This window comes from Lithobates pipiens, unplaced genomic scaffold, assembly GCF_037356315.1.
Source record: "Lithobates pipiens isolate NorthernLeopardFrog02 unplaced genomic scaffold, aLitPip1_a1.2 Scaffold_18, whole genome shotgun sequence".
NCBI lineage: Eukaryota > Metazoa > Chordata > Amphibia > Anura > Ranidae > Lithobates > Lithobates pipiens.
Window position 1 is genome coordinate 641,808,898 of NW_027507758.1, and position 25,888 is coordinate 641,834,785.

A 25,888-nucleotide genomic window follows, 5' to 3' on the forward strand; every position below is an offset into this window, starting at 1 on the left:
CTGAGACTGCACTCAGTGACTTGGGTCTGAGACTATACAGACATATCCCTCCACCCGGCACAGCCAGCAGACAACAGAGCAAGTAATCCTGGGGGGATTGTTACATAGTAGGTGAGGTTGGAAAAAGACACAAGTCCATAAAGTCCATCCTATGTGTGAGATTATATGTCAGTATTACATTGTATATCCTGTATATTGCTGTCATTCAGGTGATCATCAAATCGTTTCATGAAACCATTGATGTCCCCCGCTGAGACCACCACCTACGGAAGGGAATTCCACATCCTTGCCACTCTTACAGTAAAGAACCCTCTACGTAGTTCAAGGTTAAACCTCTTTTCTTCTAATTTTAATGAGCGGTCATGAGTCTTGTTAAACTCCCTTATGCAAAAAAGATTTGTCCCTATTGTGGGGTCACCAGTCCGGTATTTATATATTGTGGGGTCACCAGTCCGGTATTTATATATTGTGGGGTCACCAGTCCAGTATTTATATATTGTGGGGTCACCAGTCCGGTGTTTATATATTGTGGGGTCACCAGTCCGGTATTTATATAATGAAATCATATCCCCTCTCAAGTGTCTCTTCTCCAGAGAGAATAAGTTCAGAGCTCACAACCTTTCCTCATAAATAATATCCTCCAGACCCTTTATCAGCTTTGTTGCCCTTCTTTGTAGTCGCTCCATTTCCAGTACATCCTTCCTGAGGACTGGTGCCCAGAACTGGACAGTATACTCCAGGTGCGGCCGGACCAGAGTCTTGTAGAGAGGAGAATTATCGTTTTTGTAATCCCCTTTTTAATACTTTTTAATACTAATATTCTATTTGCTTGGTTAGCAGCAGCTTGGCATTGCTGATCATCTACTAGGACCCCCAGGTCCTCCTCCATCCTACATCCCCCCAGAGGTTCTCCCCTCAGTCTCTAAATTGCATTCAGATTTTTGCCACCCAAATGCATTATTTGACTTTATTTACATTGAACCTCATTTGCCATGTAGTTGCCCCTCCCCCCATTCATTGTTCTGTCAGAAATCATGCTATACCTGGGCATGAGGTAGAAGACCCAAAGCACATGCCCAAGGTGCCTAGGTCTAGTAACATCTATGGTGAAAATCAACCTTTTGCTGCCAGCTGATCACCAGAATTTCCATAAATCCAGTCTAGATCGGTAAATTGTGTCTACAGCACAGAGAAGGAAGATTATCACCCAGTCCCCGCCCTACTCTGGACCAATCAGTGAGCAGTATGGGTGGAGGAATGTATTTAGTGTTAATGACCCACCTGTGCTGATCTCTGTAGGAGTGTCCTCCTCTATAAATGTCCCCGTTATTCCATCCTCCTCCATAGACTGCTGATCATCCCTCACATACCTCTCTTCTTCTTCTGATTTCATCTCAAATTCTATATCCATTGGATCTCCACTCTAAACCAAGAAAATGAGAGAGAATATCATCTGTAAGATAGAAGATTTATTATTGTGACATCACATAGAAAATCCACACATATGAATATCCCACTAAAGGGGGCGCTATGGTGCTACGACTCTCTCCCTCTAAGCATGAAAACTCGCCCCCTCCTGGGAACCACGTTACACCAAGGTAGACAGGCAGCTGTACAATTTTCGCTCACCCTGAACAAATCCCCTCTCTATCCAATATTGGGACACCCGGACTTTACGCCGGGCCTCCAATCTACGGAATTCGCTGACTTGATGAACGCCGGTTCTGACCATGCAGCTAAATTTGTGGTACTGGACCGATGGCCTAACCTGACGGAACTGACGCATTTCGACTAAACTTCTGGAAAGAGGTGCAGTTGCACCACTTTCTTCACTCGATCCCTGGCCCTCGGGACTTTTGCGTAGGCACTGAGTCTATGCCATGTCAAGAACCCTCTCCAATATGTATGTATTACTCAATTCACCCCACACCCAACCACGCCTAATTGGCCTAGAAAAGTGGGAGAAAGACTTGAACCGAACGTTCACCGACACACAAAAACAGAGGATTATCAGCAGAGACAAACTATAAAGTTCTTTCAGGGTGGTACCTTACCCCCTCAAAACTTCACAAATGTTTCTCTGACACCTCAGATCGATGCTGGCGCTGTGGTGAGGAAGAAGGTACGATAATTCACATCTGCTGGGCCTGCTCCAAGCTTGAGAATTTCTGGAGAGCAGTCAGGCATATCACTCAGAAATGTACGGAATATGTAATTCCAGATGATGCCGCCTTCTTCCTCCTACACCTGTCAACAATTCCCCTGAAAAAGTATAAAAAGTCACTGGTGCGTCACCTTCTGAATGCAACGAAGACATGTATTCCGCTTTGCTGGAAACAGCAATGCCCACCAACGGTGACAGATTGGTTACGTAAGGTGGAGGAAATCAAAAAATTAGAAGACTTGGTCCTCACCGTGCAACATAAAAGTGAGCAATTTTCTGCTACATGGGCTATTTGGAATACATATATATACTCAGCTGAGGGAACTACCCTCTTAGGGTTGTAATGGCCCTCTATCAGTAATGATCCGTTACACCTGGGGTTGTCTGTCTAGGATGACCCTCGGGCCGGCTGACGTTCCTCCCCCCCTTTTCTTTATTTCTTTCCCCTCTTCCTCTGAAGATAGTGTGGAAAATGGAAGGGAGAATCCCACCCCTGGCCAGGAGTTGTTACGGTGGAGTATTGCGTGGCCCTATACGTTCTCCAGGTTTAATGGAAGTTTGATGTGATATACCAGGCCATGTGAGACTATCTCTAATATTGTTATAATGAACAAGAGATTTGTACCTAATTTTGCATTGACTGTATTGTTGGGATTTCTCCTGTGAGTGGCGTTTAGTAAAATGTATATTTGCAAAAAAAAAAAAAAAAATCCACACATCATCTCTAGGAGTCCATGTTCTAGATGCTCCATCCCACCAACCTTGTAACAGTGGGGGATGGTGTGATCTTCCTGTGTGGAATCCCGGGAATACAGAGGACGGGGACATCTCTCTGGTGGGTTCCTGGTATTTGGTGGCTCCATCATATCCTTGTGTCCTTCTGAAAACTCCTCCATCACTCCATACTCCTCATCCTCCTCTTTATACTCTTCTTTAACATCAATATTATCATCCCCGAGGTTTCCACTCTGAATATATAATAAAACATTCATTGTAACAATCATGCTGTGTATAAATCAGAACTACTAATAATTGTCACTCATCTACCTGATGATGGTGGGGGATGGTGTGATCTTCCTGTGTGGAATCCCGGGAATACAGAGGACGGGGACATCTCTCTGGTGGGTTTCTGTACCTGGATGACTCCTCCATGGTGTCCTGGTACAGATCTTTGTGCTCTTTTAGAGACTTCTCCATCACCCCATCCTCATCATCCTCCTCTTTTATCTCTTCTTTAACCTCAACTTTAGAATCTCTCAGGTTTCCACTCTGAATATATAATAAAAATGACATCAATGGTAACAATGCAGATAATGTACAGATCCTAATGATACTATCAGTGATTGTTCCTCATCTACCTGATGATGGTGGGGGATGGTGTGACCTTCCTGTGTGGAATCCCGGGAATACAGAGGACGGGGACATCTCTCTGGTGGGTTCCCATTACTGGATCCATCTGTAGGAAACACACACACTGACTGAATACATTGTTTCTATGTGTTTATCAGATGATGGGGGATCTAGGTGGAGCCTCCGTACTGCTCTCTCCTTTACAATAAAGTCTCCTCTTACCCGGTGATGTGAGGGGCGGCTGATTGGCCATCATGACGTCCTTGTAGAGATCCTTGTGTCCTTCTAAATACTCCCACTCCTCCATGGAGAAATAGACAGTGACATCCTGACACCTTATAGGAACCTGACACACACAATGATACAGTCACCATCCAGACACATCCCTTGTCTGTTACTGGATAATGTCCCAGAATTCCCAGAATCCTCCTCCCCTCTCCTGTCAGCAGCTCGATGATCTCTCTGGTGACTTCTAGAATCTTCTTTGTATTTCTCTATTCTATCAGGGAGGGAGGTGGTGGCAATGTGGTGGTCATATGATCTCCAGACTTCACAGGAGGAAAACTCTAGATCTGAACACAAATAGTAAAATCAAATGATATTCCCAGAATCCCCCTCACCTCTCCATTCAGGTCTCCATTTTATTAAAGCCCCACTTCAGACTGAGGTATGATTTACCCCCACAGAACTCCCACATTATGCAGGATAAAAGCTTGTAGCAGGCATTCTGATGTCATTACATACAATGCAGGACCAACAGTCCCACTTTGCTAGTGAGGGTGCCAAGGGTCCGCCCACATCCTAAGAGTATCATAAAAAAAGTCAGAAAGAAGGACATTGGGAGGAGGAGCTGTGAGGTCAGTGTGATGTCATAGGACATATAGACTCTGGATGGATGGACATTGGGAGGAGGAGCTGTGAGGTCAGTGTGATGTCATAGGACATATAGACTCTGGATGGAGGACATTGGGAGTAGGAGCTGTGAGGTCAGTGTGATGTCATAGGACATATAGACTCTGGATGGAGGGACATTTGGAGGGGGAGATTTGAGGGGTCCTCTATATGAGGCTCCTGTGAAAACCAAATCATTGCTCCTGGGTGCGTCCTTCCTCTCCCAAACTGAAGAGTGAACTTTGACCTTTACCATACAGAAATCTGTCAGGAATGTGTGAAAGTAAGCTCTCATGTGATCAGGTGACATGCGGAGGAACGGAGTGTAAATAGCGGCCAATTTTCTCCAGAGCTCCTAATGGTGGGGATGGATTTTGCTGAGTGCTGGTGCCAAGTTTTCACCCCCCAGGATCACTGCAGGTGTGGAGAAAAGCTGTGTAAGAGGATATGGAGGAGAGATGAGGAGGAGATCCAGGAATCAGGATAAAGGTCAGGACAAGCAACAGACGAGCGCATCCAAGAGATGAAGCCGGGGTCACTACACAGAAAATCAATCCAAGGAAACAACAGGCAGGACGAGGAATAGCAAGAAGGAGCTCAGAGACAAATGAGAATATTGCTCAGCCAATGGGAGATGATCTCAGCATGACTTACATAATGAAGGAGATGAGGGGGGAGGGGAGGAAGTCACTTATGGTGACCATAGAGACATGGAAATTCAGCTGGTTCAGCAGGGATCGGTCACATTTCCATCCATGTGTGGTCACTGCCGGATAAAAGTCACTCCATCAGCGGCTGCAGCCAATAGCTTCATCACTGATCTGTGTATTCTGAGAGCGGAGGAGCGCCCCCATTGTCAGAATACAATAGGGCATCGGGGAGGATCCCCCATCCCCCTCCAATGTGTGGATGGGGGAATCACTTCCGTTTTTCCTCACATCCCGCTGGATGAACGATAGAACTGAACCATGTATGGCCAGATTTGGAGGAAAGAGATGAGACATTTCCTGATCTGTACAGCTGAGGACCAGGAAATGTCTCACTGTCTGTGATTAGCGCTGTGCAGTGTCGGCTTCCTGGCGGGATCGGGAATGTGGGATTTCCAACACACCGGAGCCCATCACTATTCATCATCAACTGATCCCCCTGAAGGGGTTGATCTAGGTCTCCACACTATATATGTGTGTATCATCATCTGCTGGAGATAAAAGACATCACAGTGACTATGGAGGAAGAGGACGGACATGACGGGGGGTTACTGGGTGTAAATAGAAAATAAGATCTTATTACCTCCTCTGCTGCGTCTTCCAGCAATGTCTTCTCTCTACTTCCTCCTGACTCACCTCTCACCTGGAACTTCCTATCTGTACCCGGCATCACTTCCTGTCTGTACCTGACATCACTTCCTGTCTTCAATAGAGACTTCCTGTCTCCCGAGAGTGGAGCTCCACATTTGACAGGAAACTTGCTTTTTTTGTTTGTTTAATGAACTTTAATGTGACAAACATTCAATAGAAATTACAAACAATGTTTCCGGTGTAGTGTCACATTATGAAGCCTATCACAGGATGGTGCGGAAGTGACGTGTACGCCAGAAATTGCCTACTGCGCATGCGCCGTGCGTTCCAAACGCTAGCGCCGTGCGTTCCAACATATTGTTCGGCAATACAGTTAAGCAAAAACATCACAGAATGTTACGGAAGTGACGTTTAACTTCTGCACCAGCGAAACCATCACATAATATTACGGAAGTGACTGTGCAGACAACACAAACACTGGCCGTTACAACACCAATACTTCCCCTGTTTTTAAATAATCATGCTACGTGTGCTGTTATGGAGTGCTGGGACTTGTAGTGCCTATCCTGAACTACGTGCAGTCTTAGGTTATGCATTGCTGGGACTTGTAGTGCCTATCCTGAGCTACGTGTGCTGTTAGGTTCTGGATTGCTGGGACTTGTAGTGCCTATGCGTCTTGCGGTCTTATGTTATGGAGTGCTGGGACTTGTAGTGCCTATGCTGAGCTACGTGCACTCTTAGGTTATGTAGTGCCTATGCTGAGCTACGTCCGGTCTTCGGTTATGGAGTGCTGGGACTTTTAGTGCCTATGCTGAGCTACGTGCAGTCTTAGGTTCTGCATTGATGGTACTTGTAGTGCCCATCCTGAGCTACGTGCGGTCTTATGTTATGGAGTGCTGGGACTTGTAGTGCCTATGCTGAGCTATGTGCGGTCTTAGGTTATGGAGTGCTGGGGCTTGTAGTGCCTATCCTGAGCTACGTGTGGTGTTAGGTTCTGCATTGCTGCGACTTGTAGTGCCTATGCTGAGCTATGTGCGGTCTTAGCTGGGACTTGTACTGTCTCCAGAACTGACAGCTGTCCCTATAAACCCTAAAACAACCTGGAGTGTTAGGTTCTGCAATGCTGGGACCTGTAGTGCCTCTAGAGATGCTAGCTGTCCTTGTACAGACCAATACAATCCAGGGAAAGCAGTGCAGATTATCCTGCCATGCTGGGACTTGTAGTCCCTCTAGAGCTCTCAGCTGCCCTAATACAACGGCAGGGCAACCTGTGGTGTTAGGTCCTGCTATGCTGGGACTTGTATTACCCCTAGAGCTTGAAATCATATATCATCTACAGAACACATAGGATGAAATGGCACCCCCCCCGAACCTGAACGTTTAAATTTGCATTCATTGTGTTTGCACATAAATTGTGATTACATAGCATTTATTAAACACACACAATGTATTACAAATAAACATCTGCTCCGTGTATCGCTGCATATATACTACAAACACCTGGTGTTACCATTTCATTCATCACGGTACCATGGTTGTTTTGGTGTCAGGATGTTTGAAGCCCATAAATTTACTTATTACATTGTCAGATAAAATTAAATAGTTCACCTCACCATAATGCAGAATCAGCTTGGAGACCTGAGCGTCTCACTTGCCACTGTCACCTGCCACCAGATGCCATCAGTTGGCCCTCTTTATGTCAGGTGTTTACAGTGGATTCCCTCCTTACATTAGGTGTCCCCCCCTCTTCATCACCGGTAGCAACGCCACTGTTGATTTTGTCTCTGAACCATTTACAGAAGAGTGGCTCATGGAGGCCGAGCCTGGGTTCCGGGTTTCTTGTTTCTTCCTCACAACAGCTGGTCTTCAGTAAAATAGTGGCGGGAGGAAACTGTTAACGAATGTTGGCTGCGCACCTCTAGCGGAGGTTGAGAGAAATCATTCAAACTCCAAATTCATGGGACAAAACCCCGTTAGACCAATTATAATGTCTAAATACCAGTAATGTGGGACAGTTGGCAACTATGCTAGAGCTTCATTTTTTTTCCCCATTTATGACTTACAGCTCTGGGGTTCTTGGTGTGAAACATGATTAGCATGCTGTATGCATGGAGTTTGCATATTCTCACTGAACTTGCATTGCTTATCTCTGGGTACACCACTGTTCAAAGACATGCTAGTAAGATAGTTTTCCCAAATCTACCCTGTGTTTGGGGGTCCACAATTTAAAATGTCCATAGCATCCATATCCCTTTGTCTATCCCCTGTCTGTAGCATGTACGTCCTATGATTGGCTGAGAGCTGTCAATGTGTTGGAAGTGCCATGCGCACCACACTTAGGTTGCTGTGTACTCATATTTGTGGCAGATGCATGTTGTGTGGTTGATTAACAATACAAGACTGAACAAATGTTGCTTTGCTTTCGAAAGGAGGGTCTGTTTAGATGTAAAATTATAATTGTAAAAGCTTTTTGGTTCAATCACATAAGCTTCTCAACATAGTTTACAGACACCATAGTTTGTCTCTCCACCATTGACATCGAATCAGCCCAAGGATATGGAGTGGTTTGTATCTTGAACAACTTTTTTACTTCTTCAGTTCTTGATCGGCCTCTTTGGGGCACCATTCTATTCACTGACACCAATAATGGAGGCCTAAGTATAGTAAACTGGCCCATTGTTTGGGTACCCCTGTCCTAGATGAACGACAACATTCAGACAGTATGTATTGGAGTACTTTATTTTTAGTTATTACAGGCAGTAACGCAAAATACTTTTCTTTATTTTTGCATTTTACAGTCAAAAGTAAGTAACAGTAAGCAGGCGGATGTACAGTCGTGTCTGATATTGCTCACAAACTTCTAGTGAGCAACGATAGTTGAATCCCCTTTCACAGGATCAGATTCGCCTGTCCATTTTCTGGCAGATACAATTGGCCCAACCATTCATTTCTATGGGAAGGTGAATGTCATGTGTCTGTTGATACCCGCCGGGCATCCGTTTCAACAAGATCCACTAAAAACAGACAAATGGCAAGACATTCACCATCCGTCCAGCATGTCAGACGAAAAAAGGACAGTTGGTCCTTTTCCATGCAATCTCCCCATAGAGAATAGCGGGTATGAAGTGATATGATGGGAGGAGGGGTGTTGTGGATGGATATATTTGATGGAGGTATGTAGTAGATTGGGTGAGATTGAGGCTTGTAGTGGACAGGGAGAACCCCCAACTGCAATAGATTGAAGCCTCTATCAGCTAGCAGACACAATAGGTCTTAATTTACAATGGGACTGCATCCGACCGGCATACAATGGGAAAGACATTTGTCTAGTGTATCCTAATAGAACAGTCATCACTAAAGAATACATGTCCCAGCTAGGTCATCGACATGAATCACGGTTCTTAATTTCCAGAGTCTGTATGTCTAAGGTTTTCCCAAGTCACCCATCTCCCAGAGAAGTGGGTAAGAGGCTTGATCCTTAACTTTGGCCAAATTACCTGTCCTGGGTATGTCTGTCACAATGATGGTGCCTTTAACACAAAATGTTGATATTATGCACACAAATGGAACACAGTTTTTGGTTAACCACATAATTTATACATTTACTGAGGTTGGTTGAATTGGCACATGGCTTCCCATGTGAGCAGTAACGCCACGTCAAGGCTTCAACCCTTGTTACTGACCATTCACTCAACTTTCACCCACAGACACACACCAGTCTCTCTCTCTGTCTCTCTCTCTGTCTCTCTCTCTCTCTCAGTCAGTCAGTCAGTCAGTCAGTCAGTCAGTCTCAGTCAGTCAGTCAGTCAGTCAGTCAGTCAGTCAGTCTCAGTCAGTCAGTCAGTCTCAGTCAGTCAGTCAGTCTCAGTCAGTCTCAGTCAGTCAGTCAGTCTCAGTCAGTCAGTCAGTCAGTCTCAGTCAGTCAGTCAGTCAGTCTCAGTCAGTCTCAGTCAGTCTCAGTCAGTCAGTCTCAGTCAGTCAGTCTCAGTCAGTCAGTCAGTCTCAGTCAGTCAGTCAGTCAGTCTCAGTCAGTCAGTCAGTCAGTCTCAGTCAGTCAGTCAGTCAGTCTCAGTCAGTCTCAGTCAGTCTCAGTCAGTCAGTCAGTCTCAGTCAGTCAGTCTCAGTCAGTCAGTCTCAGTCAGTCAGTCAGTCTCAGTCAGTCAGTCAGTCAGTCTCAGTCAGTCAGTCAGTCAGTCTCAGTCAGTCTCAGTCAGTCTCAGTCAGTCAGTCTCAGTCAGTCAGTCTCAGTCAGTCAGTCTCAGTCAGTCAGTCAGTCTCAGTCAGTCAGTCAGTCAGTCTCAGTCAGTCAGTCAGTCAGTCAGTCTCAGTCAGTCAGTCAGTCAGTCAGTCAGTCAGTCTCAGTCAGTCAGTCTCAGTCAGTCAGTCAGTCAGTCAGTCTCAGTCAGTCAGTCTCAGTCAGTCAGTCAGTCAGTCAGTCAGTCTCAGTCAGTCAGTCAGTCTCAGTCAGTCAGTCAGTCTCAGTCAGTCAGTCAGTCAGTCTCAGTCAGTCAGTCAGTCAGTCTCAGTCAGTCTCAGTCAGTCAGTCAGTCAGTCTCAGTCAGTCAGTCAGTCAGTCAGTCAGTCAGTCAGTCAGTCTCAGTCAGTCAGTCAGTCAGTCAGTCAGTCAGTCTCAGTCAGTCAGTCAGTCTCAGTCAGTCAGTCTCAGTCAGTCAGTCAGTCTCAGTCAGTCAGTCAGTCAGTCTCAGTCAGTCTCAGTCAGTCTCAGTCAGTCTCAGTCAGTCAGTCAGTCAGTCTCAGTCAGTCAGTCAGTCTCAGTCAGTCAGTCAGTCAGTCAGTCTCAGTCAGTCAGTCAGTCAGTCTCAGTCAGTCAGTCAGTCAGTCAGTCTCAGTCAGTCAGTCAGTCAGTCTCAGTCAGTCAGTCAGTCAGTCAGTCAGTCTCAGTCAGTCAGTCAGTCAGTCAGTCAGTCTCAGTCAGTCAGTCAGTCAGTCAGTCAGTCAGTCAGTCTCAGTCAGTCAGTCAGTCAGTCAGTCAGTCAGTCAGTCAGTCAGTCAGTCTCAGTCAGTCAGTCTCAGTCAGTCAGTCAGTCAGTCAGTCAGTCAGTCAGTCAGTCAGTCTCAGTCAGTCTCAGTCAGTCAGTCTCAGTCAGTCAGTCTCTCTCTCTCTCTCAGTCAGTCAGTCTCTCTCTCTCTCTGTCAGTCTCTCTCTCTGTCAGTCTCTCTCTCTCTCAGTCAGTCTCTCTCAGTCAGTCTCTCTCTCTCTCAGTCAGTCTCTCTCTCTCTCAGTCAGTCTCTCTCTCTCTCAGTCAGTCTCTCTCTCTCTCTCAGTCAGTCTCTCTCTCTCTCTCAGTCAGTCTCTCTCTCTCTCTCTCTCTCTCTCTCAGTCTCTCTCTCTCTCTCAGTCTCACTCTCTCTCTCAGTCTCACTCTCTCTCTCAGTCTCACTCTCTCTCTCAGTCTCACTCTCTCTCTCAGTCTCACTCTCTCTCTCAGTCTCACTCTCTCTCTCAGTCTCACTCTCTCAGTCTCACTCTCTCAGTCTCACTCTCTCAGTCTCACTCTCTCAGTCTCACTCTCTCAGTCTCTCTCTCTCAGGCTCTCTCTCTCAGGCTCTCTCAGTCTCTCTCTCTCAGTCTCTCTCTCTCTCTCTCTCTGTCAGTCTCTGTCTCACTCTCTCACACACACAGACACAGAGACAAACACACACCAACACAGTGACACTTTTTACATACCTCCACACTTCATTTCCGAATCCTGTGATAAAGTTACGTCTCCCCTAAAATAAAGGAGTAAAAACATTAAAGCACACATAGCATGTTACTTTACAGTGCAACGTGAATTTGTACAAGAACCGTTTAGTTAGTGATAAACATGTTTCCAGCTTTGCAACTGTATTTGTAAACTTTGACTAACCGATCGTTCATGCTATGCGTTCTATTACTGATCTTTATACTGCAATAGGGCACAAGCAATTTCCAGTCTAGCATCCGTCATTTCTTCTGAAGTGGTCTTCACAGTACTGATGGTCCTGGTCCTAAGGAACTCCTTGGCAAACTGTAAAAAAAAAAAATCACACTTATCATTTGTAACAGTATTTCACATGAATTTAAGGCCAGGCAGGGTGGCAATATGGAAAAACACATTTTATTTTGTTATATATTTGCCTTTTTGGAATAACAGCCCAAGGCTTGCAATCATAATTTAATAGGGACAGTTATAATGCATTCATTCATCTCTGAAAAGGTGATTTTAATCACAAAAAATAAATAAAATTGTATAACACACACACACACACACACACACACACACACACCCGTATGATTGTCTGAAACAAGAGAATAAAAGTTTACCAGCAAGATTAGGACACCACAGCTATGGGAATCCTGCTGGTTGTTGTGTTCCATTATCCAGGTCTTCCATTGGGCTTCACGTGAGTGCATGTTCAAGAATAGACTAGTCATGGTTTAAAATAAAGACACATATAATCAGAAACATGTGCACATATGTATGATGGGCATTTTCGACAAGAAGCACACTTACCCCCAGTTGTTCTGCAAGATAGAATAATAGGAAGTTTCATTTCCCATTGGGTCTATCACCACAAGGACCTGCTCTGACACGATGACAATCTAAAAAATAATTTTTAAAAATAAAAACAAAAACACACAACTTAGACGGAGTTCATATGTATAATTCACAGATGGCCCAATTAGACAAGTCATGAACCTTAAATATCAAATGAAGTTTAGAATTTTGCAAATATCTGCCTTGGAAAATGCATTTTTGCTTAACAAATATTAAAACTTCCTATTCTTTTCTTAAGTGTTGCGGCTTGTGTAATGAGAGCCATTAAAAAATATAATCAGCATTAAAAAAAAAAAAAAAAAAAGGATACAAGTATAAGTATATATACACATAACAATTGTAAATAATGTGCAAAAAAGTCAAGAAAGCTAAATCAAATTTAATAGGATAAATACCACTAAAATCCAGTGTACGTCAAGGTTAACTGGGCACATCCAAACATCTTCTATTGGAAACACTGTCTGAGGAATAGGTGTAAAGCAAAGTTAATAAATTTGGCAAAATTTTTTAATATATATTCCTATTATAATAGATAATTTTACACCCAGCAATCAACGGATAATTATAGTTGTAAAAATTGACCAACCTTTCCAAGTCTGTGGAATTCTCCTTTAAACAATGCTGTAGCGATCACTGCAGAGAGCTGGTGAACAGGTTCCTGTTGGAAGATAATAAAACGTTATGCAAACACAATAATGCAAATAATTGACAAACACTTTTAAAAACATTATTCAGTCTTGCCTGATGCGTTGCAATCAGATGATGAAGGTAGGCATCAATCACCTTTATAATGAAAAAATATATGTCCACATTTTAAAAAAATGTATATTTTGAAAACAATCTTACATGTATGTTTTTTAAACAGTGCAACCTATTACCTCATCACTTAGCCAATCTATCCCACGCAGCCTATGGAAAGAGGACACATACAGCCTGTATGGTCCCACAACTGCTTGCACCGAGTCATCATCTTCAGCAGCCCATAACACTTTAACTGTTTAAAAACAAAAAAAACGGTTGATACAAGTTTAAGCAGGCCATACACGGTGCAATATTGAACGAATTTTCTTTTCGAAATCAGAAAGCTTGCTTTTTTCTGATCCGATGATGCCACCATTGATTTTCAATATTCGGCTGACCAAGCCTTCATATTGCTACAGAATATCGTGGCCTGAAATTTTATTTTCTCTCCGTGATTTTTATTTTCTAGCACATGCGGATTTTTCTAATTACATTTTTCGCACGATTCCCCCATCATTGATGAGAAAATAATGTTTTTCTTTATTCCAACATCTCTGATTCTTCAAATTTCTAATCAAGAAAATCGTCTGTTGCTGCAGCCCACTAACAGTGCGAAATTCTTATGAAAAGTCTTAGATACGATTTTATCAAGAAAATTCTTTTGAAATTCTAACCATGTATGGCCAGGATTGACGGAAGAAATAGATATGTCTATATCAGAATCATACCTATTGCTGGTAAGGCCTCAATCTGTAGAGTTTAGTCATTATAATATTGAAAACAAGAGCTGGCAAGAGCAGCCACCATATTAAAATGGACATACCAACAGGGCATGGCCAAATAACAAAACTGGGTGTAAAAAAAAAAAAAAGCCATACCAACAGGGCATGGCCAAATATAAAGGCCATACCAACAGGGCATGGCCAAATAAGAAAACTGGGTAACAAAAAAAAAAAAAAAAAAAAGGAGGCCATACCAACAGGGCATGGCCAAACACTTTAAACAAGGCCAAAATGACCAACAGGGTCATCGTAGCCAAATAAGAACCCAGTGACTGCTACCTCTGTCATCTATGGTTTGCAGGACATTTAGGCATGGTTCTGGCGAAAGCTTCCAAATGAAAATTTTTACGTTATTTACGGTTATTATATTTGTAAAGAATAGAAGTCATATAGTACATGAAGGAAGAACAGACTCAGATAAAAAACAGAACAAGGCAAATCATATGCAAAGCAGCTGTATAAAAGACTTTAGAATAGTTAATTTGCTCGTACCTCAATAGGGATATCCTTGGACAAGACACTGCAGAGGTTCTCTTCGGGAGACATGCCAACAGCTCTTCGATATGGCTTTAAATGGTCTAGATTGGTCATCTTATTTAAAGGTACCCCCTGTAAATTTGATAATCCAACCACCTTGCCACACATATCCCCAATAATGAAAGGGCCGAAAAAGTCGCATTCCATTCTTCCTCCTTTTCTTCCACGTTTCCTGGCATTATACAACAGGACCTCATCGCCAAGTTTATAAGATAAACCCTTGTTTTTCTTCAAAACTTTATTTTCATAAGCCAACTTCTGCTTATCCTGCGTCTTTTCAATATTTTTCAGTACAACCTCTTTCACCTTGTCCATAGATGCTCTCTTATCTGCCACAAACACGTCATAGCTCCCTTCCTCAGGCATAATAATATTTGAAAGCTGAAAGGACAGACAAGTTAGAATAAGACAAAGAATGTTTGATATAGTATCAAAATAAATAAAACAGACATTGACAGTCAAAATGTTTTGCAACTACAAATATTCAATAGTACAAGACTGAAATGATTATAAATACAGATTTATTTCTAGAAGAGCTATGCAAACAGTTTGCGCTAGATAAAACATGTATAATAATAATAAAAACTCACAGGCAGGTCAACTGGAACTTCTGAGGGGAAAACCGCCTCCCTCCCATACATTAGAAGAAAGGGAGAATGCTTTGTCGTGCATTGGACTTTAGATCGTAGGGAAAAAAGCGTGGCGTCCAAATATACATCCCAATTGGTTTGCTGGTCGTTTACAAGTTTCCTGAGAGCTCTAGAATGATAAAACAAAACAAGTTAAACACATTTTTTAATTTTTGGTTTTCCAGATGTTTTTATAGAGATTCAACACAAACCAATAGATAGACATACAGAGAAAAAGAAAAAACAAAAAAATAAAAAAAAATTAGCCACAGACAGACAATCTGGGCGCACTCAGGTCTAACACATACATCAAATTTGCACACATACAAAGGAGCATACCAAAAAACATACATATACATATATATATATATATATATATATATATATATATATATATATATATATATATATATATATATATATATATATATATATATAGATAATTTAACACAAGGCACAAAGGAGGAAAAGTGCAGGCACATTAGAACTAAGGCAGAAAAAAAGAAATCAAGAAAAAAAAAAAAATAAATAAAAAAGACTCAGACAAATGAAATCTCCAGGGCACGGCCCAGTAAAGGCTGATAAGTATAAATTATCTGTGCTGTGGGAGAGTCAACGGTCTAGCCAGCCATTTACCCCAGATCTTATGGAACGTTTTATTCCATTGCCGGAGCTCAAAAGAAAGTTTATAGAGCGGGATGACATCGTCAATGACTTTCAAGCAGAGGGACTTTAGAGAGTTCTATACACCCTTCCAGGATAATAGAATGGCTTAACATAGAAATAAAGTATGCAGAACAGTCTCTTGGCTTGAGTGGAAATATGCAAGTCCCCAAAAATGAATAATGTTTGGGAGGCCTAGCGCTGAGGAGACAAATGCACCCACTTCCTCCCTGAAATCTGGAACTATTGGCCACAACCAAAAACAGTGTAAGGCCCCTTTCACACATGCGGACGGTATGTCCGTATTTCATCAATCCGTTTGCGGATGAAATACGGACATACATGCATCCCTATGGGGCACCGGCTATTGTCCGCCTCCGCAAAAGTCTGATTCTGCAGACGGAGGAAAATCCTATTTTTCTATCCGTCTGCAGAGCGGATCACACGGTCCGTGCTCATCCGATTCCCATAGAGGAGAGCTAACAGGGCGGTCCCCGCACAATGTGTGGAGACCGCCCTGTCCGCAGCCGGCTCAGTGGGGACAACGGAGCGATCACCGCTGAGCGAGCGGATCATTACTGATCCGCCCCCGTGTGAAAGGGGCTGAAGAAGCCGGCCTCAGCCGCGAAAGCAGCTAGCCGAGGGCAGGAGTCCCATTTTATATAGTCTAGCCTGAGTGAGGCGAGTCTGATGGAATACTTTAATCTGTAAAATTCAGTCCCGGGAGGCAATGACAGAGCTTTTAAATGTATCCCTAAACTCTGACCAGTCCTCATTGTCTAGTGAAATATCTAGGGAAGTCCATTTCACCTGAGTATTTTGAAACCTATGGTTAATGTCAGTCATCGGGGCAGCGTAGTATGTAGAGATCAGTTTATTGGGGTCTGGCTGTATGAGCAGCTTTTCCAGAGGGGGCAGGTCTGTGTGATCATTCTAAAAGCCAAACTGGGCTTGAATAGCATGTTAAAGTTGATAATAGTAAAATAGGTAGTACCTCGGCAGGTCAAAGTCTAAAAGGAATGCAACTTACCGCTTGATGTTATCATTTGTTTTTTCATCCAGGCCGTTAGTCTGTGGGTGATAGGCTGCCGTCACACTCCTTTTAATTCCAAGAAGGCAGCACATCCTGTCGTTGAGCTAAAAAAAAAAAAAAAAACCCATAATTTTTATTTTTTTCATAAGGTAGCAATAAAAACAAAAAAAAAAATAAGATAATACAATTGAAATTATACATACTTGATTAACAAATTCTTTGCCCTGGTCGGAAAGAATTCGTTGGGGACAGCCATGTTGATAGATCATGGAGCAAAGACGCTGACCCACCTCAACAGCTGATTTCGATTTTAGAGGATAAGCCTCCACCCACTTAGAATAGTAATCCGTGGCAGTCAGGATATATTGATACCCATCCGCTGTTTTGGGTAAAGGGCCTATAAGGTCAATGCCGACCAGCTCCCAGACAGCAGACACCTGTGATGAAAGACAGGATTAAATGTGTTTTATACATACATACATACATACATAACACAGAATACATTTACCTTAATACACTGCAATGCCTTTGGAGCTGCCAAAGGCTTTCCAATCCTCTGACACTGGTCACATTCCTGGATCTGTTTAAAAAATAAAATAGAGCAGTTGGTAAAGACGTCTAAAGCCCTCTTTAAAAATGATATAAGAAAAAACATTAAACCAATTTGTGTGTACCCAGCGCTCAATATCCCTGTTCATGCCTTTCCAGGTGAATCTTGACGACATGGCCATCCTGGTCTTCAAAATTCCTGAGTGACCGCCCATAGGAGTAGAATGGAATTCTTCAAAGATTCTCCTAGCTTCTTCCCTGGATCGAACAACAATTTTCCCCTCAAAGTAGACCTTGTCTCCTGTAATGAAAGGGAACAATTAACAGCTCATTCATAAAAAGAAGCTATAGTCCACAATTAAGTTGATGGTATTTTGTGATAATAACCTTGTATTGTACATTGGGAGGCGTACTTCTTAAGACGGTACTTCTGTGTTTTCGTATATCCAGATGGATATTCTCCCGCTGACAGAAAGTTGAAAAGGTCTTGCGACTTCTCCATACCTATAAATGTAGAAGAGTGTGAGCTCAAATTCAACAAACTATAGACAATACTTACCGTCTGGGAGTTCAGATAAATCAGGCACTGCTAGGCAAAAGATGGTATCAATGCCAAGCCTGTGAGGGAACAATATAATGTTAAGACTGTGAGCTCAGTTTAAAAAATACTCCACCAAGATATGCTAAATACTCACTGTCTGGGTATCTGTAAAGACTGGAAACTGCTAGGCAATAGAGGTTATTAAATGCAAATCCTGTGAGGGAACAATATAAGGTTATGACATTGAGCTAAGAAAAAGACTTTGCCACGCTGTGGAATATATGCGTTATTAGGTTACTGAAATCATAACAACAATTACTGTATAGTATGTTCTATTCAGTGTAGTCTATTATATATAACCCTGTGTTATAAGAAAATACACATTCCTGTACAAGACACACTGCACAGTCTATTACACAAAGTGCTTTGGATAAAAAGCAGAGGATATGTAAAGCGCTTGTATTTCTTTGGATATTTATTTGTAAAGAAACATGTCATGTTTACCACCTCTGTGAAGTTTGTTTTGCACAGAGTGGCCACTATCCTCTTCACGGATCCCTCATTGATGTTATTTGCTCCTCCTGTACTACGGTCCCTCAGCAGCGCTCCTGGCTCCTTCCGTTTTCTCCATTGGAGGGCGTTCTCCCTTGGGGCACTGGCGCACCCCCATGTTCTGCTGCTGCTGCAAGCTCTGTGTCCGCGGGGCGCTCTGTCCCCACGGGACCCAATGTCCATCGGTGTCCCGCGATCGTGTAACAGAGCTGCCTGTGTATATAATATGTTCCGAGCAGTAGATCCCTGTCTGGTCAATTTTAGCCCACCCCCCCACAGTTAGAATCACTCCCTAGGACACACTTAACCCCTTATTCGCCCCTACTGTTAAACACTTCCCTGCCAGTGTAATATACACAGTAATAAGTGCATTTTTATAACATTGATCTTTGTATAAATGACAATTGTCCCAAAATATATATTTTTATTTATTTTCACTTCCGTTGCATTCTGTGATAGGCAGCGAAATATGGCACTACACCACCACCTAATGCCCCCGCCTAGAGCACACACAGGCACAAGAGGCAGATTCAACTCCTCACCGCTATGTCGCCACCCTGCGCCTGACACCTAACAGCTAAGAGAAGACTCTTCAGCGCAAAAAGTTTATGTTTTCCTTGGTTATTAGCCTGACGGTCGAGCGCACAGTCCTGTAGGGCATTTTGAGCTACCTTCAGTTATGTGCCTTCACGGCCCTCGATGGCGGCTATGTTTTCGGAGACCAGTTCATGAGCACATTGAAGGTTACTCGTCCCTCTGACGGGAAGACAGTTTTGGAGCGTTGTATGTCCCTCTGAAAACTTAGCTTGCATTGTTCTTCTATCTAGACTAGAGACACCTATTTCAAAAAAACTTTATTGATCATCAGTTTACTGAGCATAATTGCTAACAATTTAAAGTAGGTCCCTGGATCCCTCTGCTCTTAAAGCGGTTGTATAGTTTTCTGTTTTACTTTTACCTACAGGTAAGCCTTATTATAGGCTTACTTGTAGGTGAAAAAAATATTCCCCTCGCAATGAGCCGCTGACTGCAGCAGCGCATGCGCACAGGGGATTTTCAGCTGAAAGCCCGGCAGGTAGTGGTCCCCCATCACATACTGTCCGCCCTGTCCAGCGCTTTACTGGGGACAAGGAGAAGCCGAACATTTCCAAAGATAAACGGTGCCTGCGCACTGTGTCCAGGTTCAAGACCCACCATCCAAGTGGATATAGAGTTAGAATGAATAAGAGCAGAGTGAAGCGAGGCCGTGCCCGCAAGGGGCCCTGTTACTGTAAGCAACCATATGTCCACTTGTATGGCAGGGCTTCAAACTGGACCCACTGCGCAGGCGCCGCTCTTCTTTGGAGACTTTTGGAGTCTCCTTGTCTTCTGTACTGTGCAAGCGCTGCACCTGCACAGTACGGGCCGGACACTATTCGATAGGCGGACACTTTGTGGCAGAACACCGGACCCTGCCAGAAAGAAATCGTGGGAGTGATGATATTGTGGCTCTGGCCACTCACAGCGCCGGAGCCGCGATAGCCGGAAGACATGCCAAGGGAACATGTCAGCTCCCTTGGCGTGGATCGGGCAAGATGTCGGGGCCTCATTCTAAGGTAGGTATTTCATAATGAGCTAGTATGCGGTGCATACTAGCTCATTATGCCTTTTCCATTGCAGGTCTACAAAAAAAAAAAAAATGTCAGCGGTTTTACTTACGCTTTAAAGTGGAGTTCCAGCCTAAATTAAAATGCCTGCAATTATTGAAGAACTCACCCCATTCATATTTGGATACTTTTTGTTTTGTCATTTACTACCTTATCTTGAGTCTAAAGGCTGTACTCCCATTGTTCCGTCAGAATTAGCGAGCCGTCAGATTAGGTAACGGAAGTGACATTTCGTCAGTTGCGCATGCGTCCACCACTACCAGGTTTGCTCATCTGAGAGAACACCTGCAGTAAGAAGGCAGCGGATATCTCAGTACACCCAGCTACATCTTGAATTCTGCAGTAATTTTTAGAAAAAAATTGAGTGTATATAAATAACTATAGTGTATTGAAAACATGTGATGCTGTTTAGATGTTACATTTTGAAAGCCTAATGGTTTAGCGCTGAGCAGTGAAGGGTGTACCAACATGACCTCCGCCACCTTCTTACTGCTTTGATCCAGCTTCTTTCAAAATGTAACAACCAAACAGCATCACGGGAGTCAACATACTATATTTATTTAGAAACGCTCAGTTTATTGCGTTTCCTAATGTGACGGGTCACCGATTCTGATGAAACACGGTCCAACCTCGCCACGGCAAGGCATGTAATTTCTACTTGTCCAATGGCTCCTGGGAAAGCAGTGTCATCGATCCCAGGAGTCAATGGGCATGGCCCCGCTGTTAGCATCACATTCTTTCACAATCAGAAATGACGCAATGCTAGGCGGAGATAGCTGCCAGTTTTGAAATGAGAATTCTGTCTTTGTTTAGATTGGTACTGTGTGGCAGCAAAGGTATCTTTAGCGACTGGCAGTGTCGGTGGCATCAGGAACAATAGGAGCAGCATCTCAAAGCAGAGGTTATTTAATTGCACTGACCAAGAAAACTGATGGGGCACTGCATATTAAAACTGATGGGGCAATTTGTTCCCACTGCACATGCGCAAGAAAGTCGCAGTGGGCTTCAGATGGGCACTAATGAAAAAGGAAGAGGTAGACCGGGCGCTATACCTTTAAATATAGTGATGTGACCAAATATTAGTAGTGTTGCTTATGAAGGCAAAAACCCAAAATATTTCAGCAATAAACAGTGAAATATACATATATATATATATATATATATATATATGTATATATATATATATCACTTATAACAGGTAACATATATTATATTGACACATAATCCAAAGCATGGTTACCTGCTCCAAAATATTTCAGCTCCAAAATATTTCAGCAATAAACAGTGAAATATACATTATATTGACACATAATCCAAAGCATGGTTACCTGCTCTCTCTCTGGCGCTCTCCGCTGTTTGAAATTTTAAACGTCACTTCCGTAACATTATGTGATGGTTTCGCTGGTGCAGAAGTTAAACGTCACTTCCGTAACATTCTGTGATGTTTTTGCTTAACTGTATTGCCGAACAATATGTTGGAACGCACGGCGCTAGCGTTTGGAACGCACGGCGCATGCGCAGTAGGCAATTTCTGGCGTACACGTCACTTCCGCACCATCCTGTGATAGGCTTCATAATGTGACACTACACCGGTCACATCTTCATTTCCTGATGGTATCTGGCCGCACATTGGAGCTCCGCCCTCCACAGGAGTCATGTGACCTCCACAGATTTTTTTTATCAACTTTAACCCTTTCGCTGGCAGAGTCTTTTTTTCATTTTCTGCACATGTTTAAAAAATCATTGTAGGCCTGAAGATTACATAAAAAAATAAAATAAAAAAAAACATGATATATTTTCGGAAAGCAGACACCCTAGAGCAGTGATGGCGAACCTTGACACCCCAGATGTTTTGGAACTACATTTTCCATGATGCTCATCCACTCTGCAGTGTAGTGGAGCATCATGGGAAATGTAGTTCCAAAACATCTGGAGTGCCAAGGTTCGCCATCACTGCTCTAGAGAATAAAATAGTGGTAAGTTCCAATTTTTTATGTCACACGATATTACCACAAATACACTAAAGTTAATTCTAGGGCAAAGGAATGCAAGGAATTACCCAATTTTGGTAAAATATAAAAGATGAGGTTGCACCAAGTAAATAGATATTCAACATGTCACACCTTAAATTTGTGTGCGCCCCTGAATGGCGACACATTTTTGTACCCTATATTTTCTATAGGGGATGGTTCAAAAGCCCCCTATAGGTCATCAGTTTAGTGTTATGGAGGAGGTCTGGTGATAGAATTATCGCTCTCATTCCGGCGTGTGCGGCGATATGTAACATATGTATTGCAATAAATGTTTTCACATTTAGGCACCCCGACACTTGTGTTTACATTCATACGTGTGTATATATGGAGGTGGGGGGCCTCAAATTTTTTTTTGGGGGGGGGATTTTATATGCTTTGGTGCAGCTTACATTTTTTAAACCACTTCACCTTCATGACCAGGCCATTTTTTGCGATGCAGAATAAATAATATAATATAATAAATAATAATGCTGGAGATTTTGGAGGAATTATATACAGAAGGAGGCCAAGAGTTTGTTGACAAGACCCCCCCCCTCCTTGGCATTGGAGGGAGAGACTATCAATAGGAATTTTAGACTGAAATCAAGCTTCTACCTGCACTGGAATAAGGGCAACTTCATACCCACTTTTTATGAGGTTGTGATGGAAGAGTTTAGGAAGATGTGTGGTGACAAAGGTTACAAATATAAAAAGGGCCATGAAGTAGGTATGGAGGGCCCTCTGAGCAGCCTGAGAAAGAATTCAGAAATTGTAATTAGAAAAGCGGATAAAGGTGGAGACTTTGTCATACAAGATAGGGATCAATATCTGGAGGAAGCCTTTAGGCTGATTGGTGATACCAACACACACAAAGGACTCCTATGGGACCCTACTGGTAGCTATAATAACGAGCTTAACCACTTAAGCCCCGGACCAATTGTCAACCTAAGGACCAGAGGTCTTTTTACAATTTGGCACTGCACTGCTTTAACTGGTAATTGCGCTGTCATGCAATGTTGTACCCAACAAAATAGAGCTTTCTTTTGATGGTATTTGATTGCCTCTGCACATTTTTTACGATATAAATGGAAAAAGACTGAAAATTTTCAAAAAAAAAAGATATTTTCTACTTTTTGTTATCAGAAAAATCGAATAAACTAAATTTTAGTCATACATTTAGGCCAAAATGTATTCAGCCACATGTCTTTAGTAAAAAAAAATGTCAATAAGCGTATATTTATTGGTTTGCGCAAAAGTTATAGCGTCTACAAACTAGAGTACATTTTCTGGAATTTACACAGCTTTTAATTTATGACTGCCTATCTCATTTCTTGAGGTGCTAAAATGGCAGGGAAGTACAACCCCCCCCCCCCCCAAATGACCCCATTTTGGAAAGTAGAAACCCCAAGGAAATTGCTGATGGGTATGTTGAGCCCATTGAATATTTTTTTTTGTCCCAAGTGATTGAATAATGACAAAAAAAAAAGTTTACAAAAAGTTGTCACTAAAGGATATATTGCTCACACATGCCATAGTTATATGTGGAATTGCACCCCAAAATATATTCTGCTGCTTCTCCTGAGTACGGGGATACCACATATGTGGGACTTTTTGGGAGTCTAGCCGCGTACGGCACCCCGAAAACCAAGCACTGCCTTTAGGCTTTCTAAGGGTGCAAATTGATTTCACTCCTCACTACCTATCACAGTTTCAAAGGCCATAAAATGCCAAAATAGTACAAACCCCCACCAAATGACCCCATTTTGGAAAGTAGACACCCCAAGCTATTTACTGAGAGGCATGTTGAGTCCATGAAATATTTTATATTTTGCCACAAGTTGCGGGAATATTACAAACTTTTTTTTGTCACAAAGTTGTCATTAAATGATATATTGCTCACACATGCTATGGACATAAGTCAAATTACACCCCAAAATAAATTCTGCTGCTTCTCCTGAGTATGGGGATACCACATTTTTTGGAGCCTAGCCACATACGGGACCCCAAAAACCAAGCACTGCCTTGAGGATTTAAATATAAAATGCTACCAAAAAAAAACTGTTAGCCCTTGTACACACGGTCGGAGATTCAGACGGAATGTGTCCTATCGGACTCTTCCGGAATTAATCCATCTGAATTACTCAGACGGATTTGGTTGTCGGAATCTCCGACTGTGTGTACAAGGGCTTAGCGATCGCAGGGATCAGGCCTGACTCTGCGAACGCTGCAGTTATGCGTTTAGTGTTTTGTAAGTGACAGTGATCGATTGATACTGCACTTGGGTGGGCTGGGCTGATCCCGCTAACAATGCATTTTTTTGGAACCCTAAACTGCTGGGGATGCTAGTATAGATCTGATCAGATCAGATATTGATCTGTTCAGATACTATACCACTATGGGAGGTGTATGCTTTGCGTGTGGGTGTTAGCGGTACTGGCACTAACCTAGCGCTGCCTGGGGCGACGCAGACCCTATCTGATCCTAAAACCTAATTGATATCACCCGCCCGGTGATCAGGGGGTTAAACCTTTATTGAGTAATAAATGGTGGGTGCCCTGATTCTATAAAAAGCAAACTAACTAACCAGCGTCACCCGTAACACTTATATGGTGATCCCTGGTGAAAGGGTTAACTAGGGGCAATCAGGGGGTTAAAACCTTTATTAGGTCATATATGGGGGTCCCTGGCGCTATATAAAAACCTGACGGGGAACCTAAATAACTAACTGGCTAACCAGCGTCACCAGTGACACTTACACGGTGATCGCTGGTGAAAGAGTTAACTCTATGGGCAATCAGGGGGTTAAAACCTTTATTAGGTAGTATATGGGGGTACCTAACACTATAAAAACCTGGCGGTGAACCTAAAAAATAACTAGCTACCTAGCGGCACCAGTGACACTAATGCAGCGAACAGAAAAACGATCACTTAGTGACACTGGCAAAAGGGGGTGAAAGGGTTACCTGGGGGGCAATCAGGGGGTTAAACCTTTATAGGGGGTGGGTAGGGGGCTACCCTGGACCTAACACTAACTGCCCTGACAGTTTTTACAGCTACAACTGACACTAAATGCAGTGATCAGTAAATAAATGATCACTGCAATCCGTGACACTGTGACTGGGAGGGGGGAGGATCGAGGGGTGATCAGGGGTGACTGGGGGTTAAAGTGTGCCTATGTGTACCTACGTGTCAGTGTAGTGTTGGTGCACTTACTAGCATGTCTTCTCAACTCGCCATCCAGTCAAAAAGACCACCCCGAGGAGAGTGACATAACTTCCTCCTGCCTGTGTTTACACTACACAGGCAGGGGAAGCTTCTCATCCGCCAGGAGCGATCCAGAGGGGATGGCCAAAGGCCATCCCCTCATCCTGGATCGCTCCTGAAGCAAAACGGACCGCCGCAACCAGTGGGAGGGGGTCCGATCTGGTGGAAGGGTACGGGTACGTGATTGTGCCTGTCCGTGGCATTGTGCCGACGTATAATTACATGCGGCGGTCCTTAAGTGGTTAAACTGCACACTGGATCTGGACCTTGCAATGAAACGTTACTCAAATACTCCACAGATTCAAGAGCTCTATTATTTGCTCAAAAGGAAAAGAGACTGCCCATAGTGTGAAAATACTTTTAGCATTTTAATAATAGAAGAAAGTCGCACACTTACAAACAATACTCGTATCGATCGCATCAATTTACAATAACAGCAAAGCCGGCCGGCAGTTTGCGAAAGCCCGTCCTCCCCTCATTTGGTGTGGTAGCGTCACTGCGTGCCTTCCCAGATGCGTTTCGTCATAGATGATGTCAATGGGTTACGGTTCACATTTGTATCGTTAGAAAATTGTAAATCTATCAAATCAAAGTTTTGCATATTTTCATAATTACAATACTATTTTAATATTTCGGTATAAACATTCTGATAACATGTTTGCTGTGTCCCCACTATGACTTCTCACAAACTACA

At 43.0% G+C, this 25,888-nt stretch overlaps 4 protein-coding genes across 4 annotated transcripts in view; 1 reads left to right on the plus strand and 3 right to left on the minus strand.

Annotated features, from left to right (window-relative positions):
• The window catches only part of LOC143989560 (uncharacterized), a 44,830-nt gene extending 39,539 nt beyond the window's left edge, over positions 1-5,291 (minus strand). The window contains 5 exon segments of the mRNA XM_077489740.1: positions 1,282-1,423; positions 2,926-3,132; positions 3,212-3,433; positions 3,523-3,620; positions 3,737-5,291. Coding sequence (XP_077345866.1) covers positions 1,282-1,423; positions 2,926-3,132; positions 3,212-3,433; positions 3,523-3,620; positions 3,737-3,821 — 754 coding nt within the window. The 5' untranslated portion in view covers positions 3,822-5,291.
• LOC143989878 (uncharacterized) overlaps positions 1-5,742 on the minus strand; it is a 41,466-nt gene extending 35,724 nt beyond the window's left edge. Inside the window, exon 1 of the mRNA XM_077490157.1 lies at positions 5,696-5,742. The gene's annotated coding sequence lies outside the window, so the exon portion shown is untranslated. The remainder of the gene's footprint in view (positions 1-5,695) is intronic.
• The window catches only part of LOC143986903 (uncharacterized), a 1,023,878-nt gene that overhangs the window by 875,445 nt on the left and 122,545 nt on the right, over positions 1-25,888 (minus strand). The gene's annotated exons all lie outside the window — the stretch shown is intronic.
• LOC143989536 (uncharacterized) overlaps positions 1-25,888 on the plus strand; it is a 297,691-nt gene that overhangs the window by 191,334 nt on the left and 80,469 nt on the right. The window lies entirely within an intron of this gene.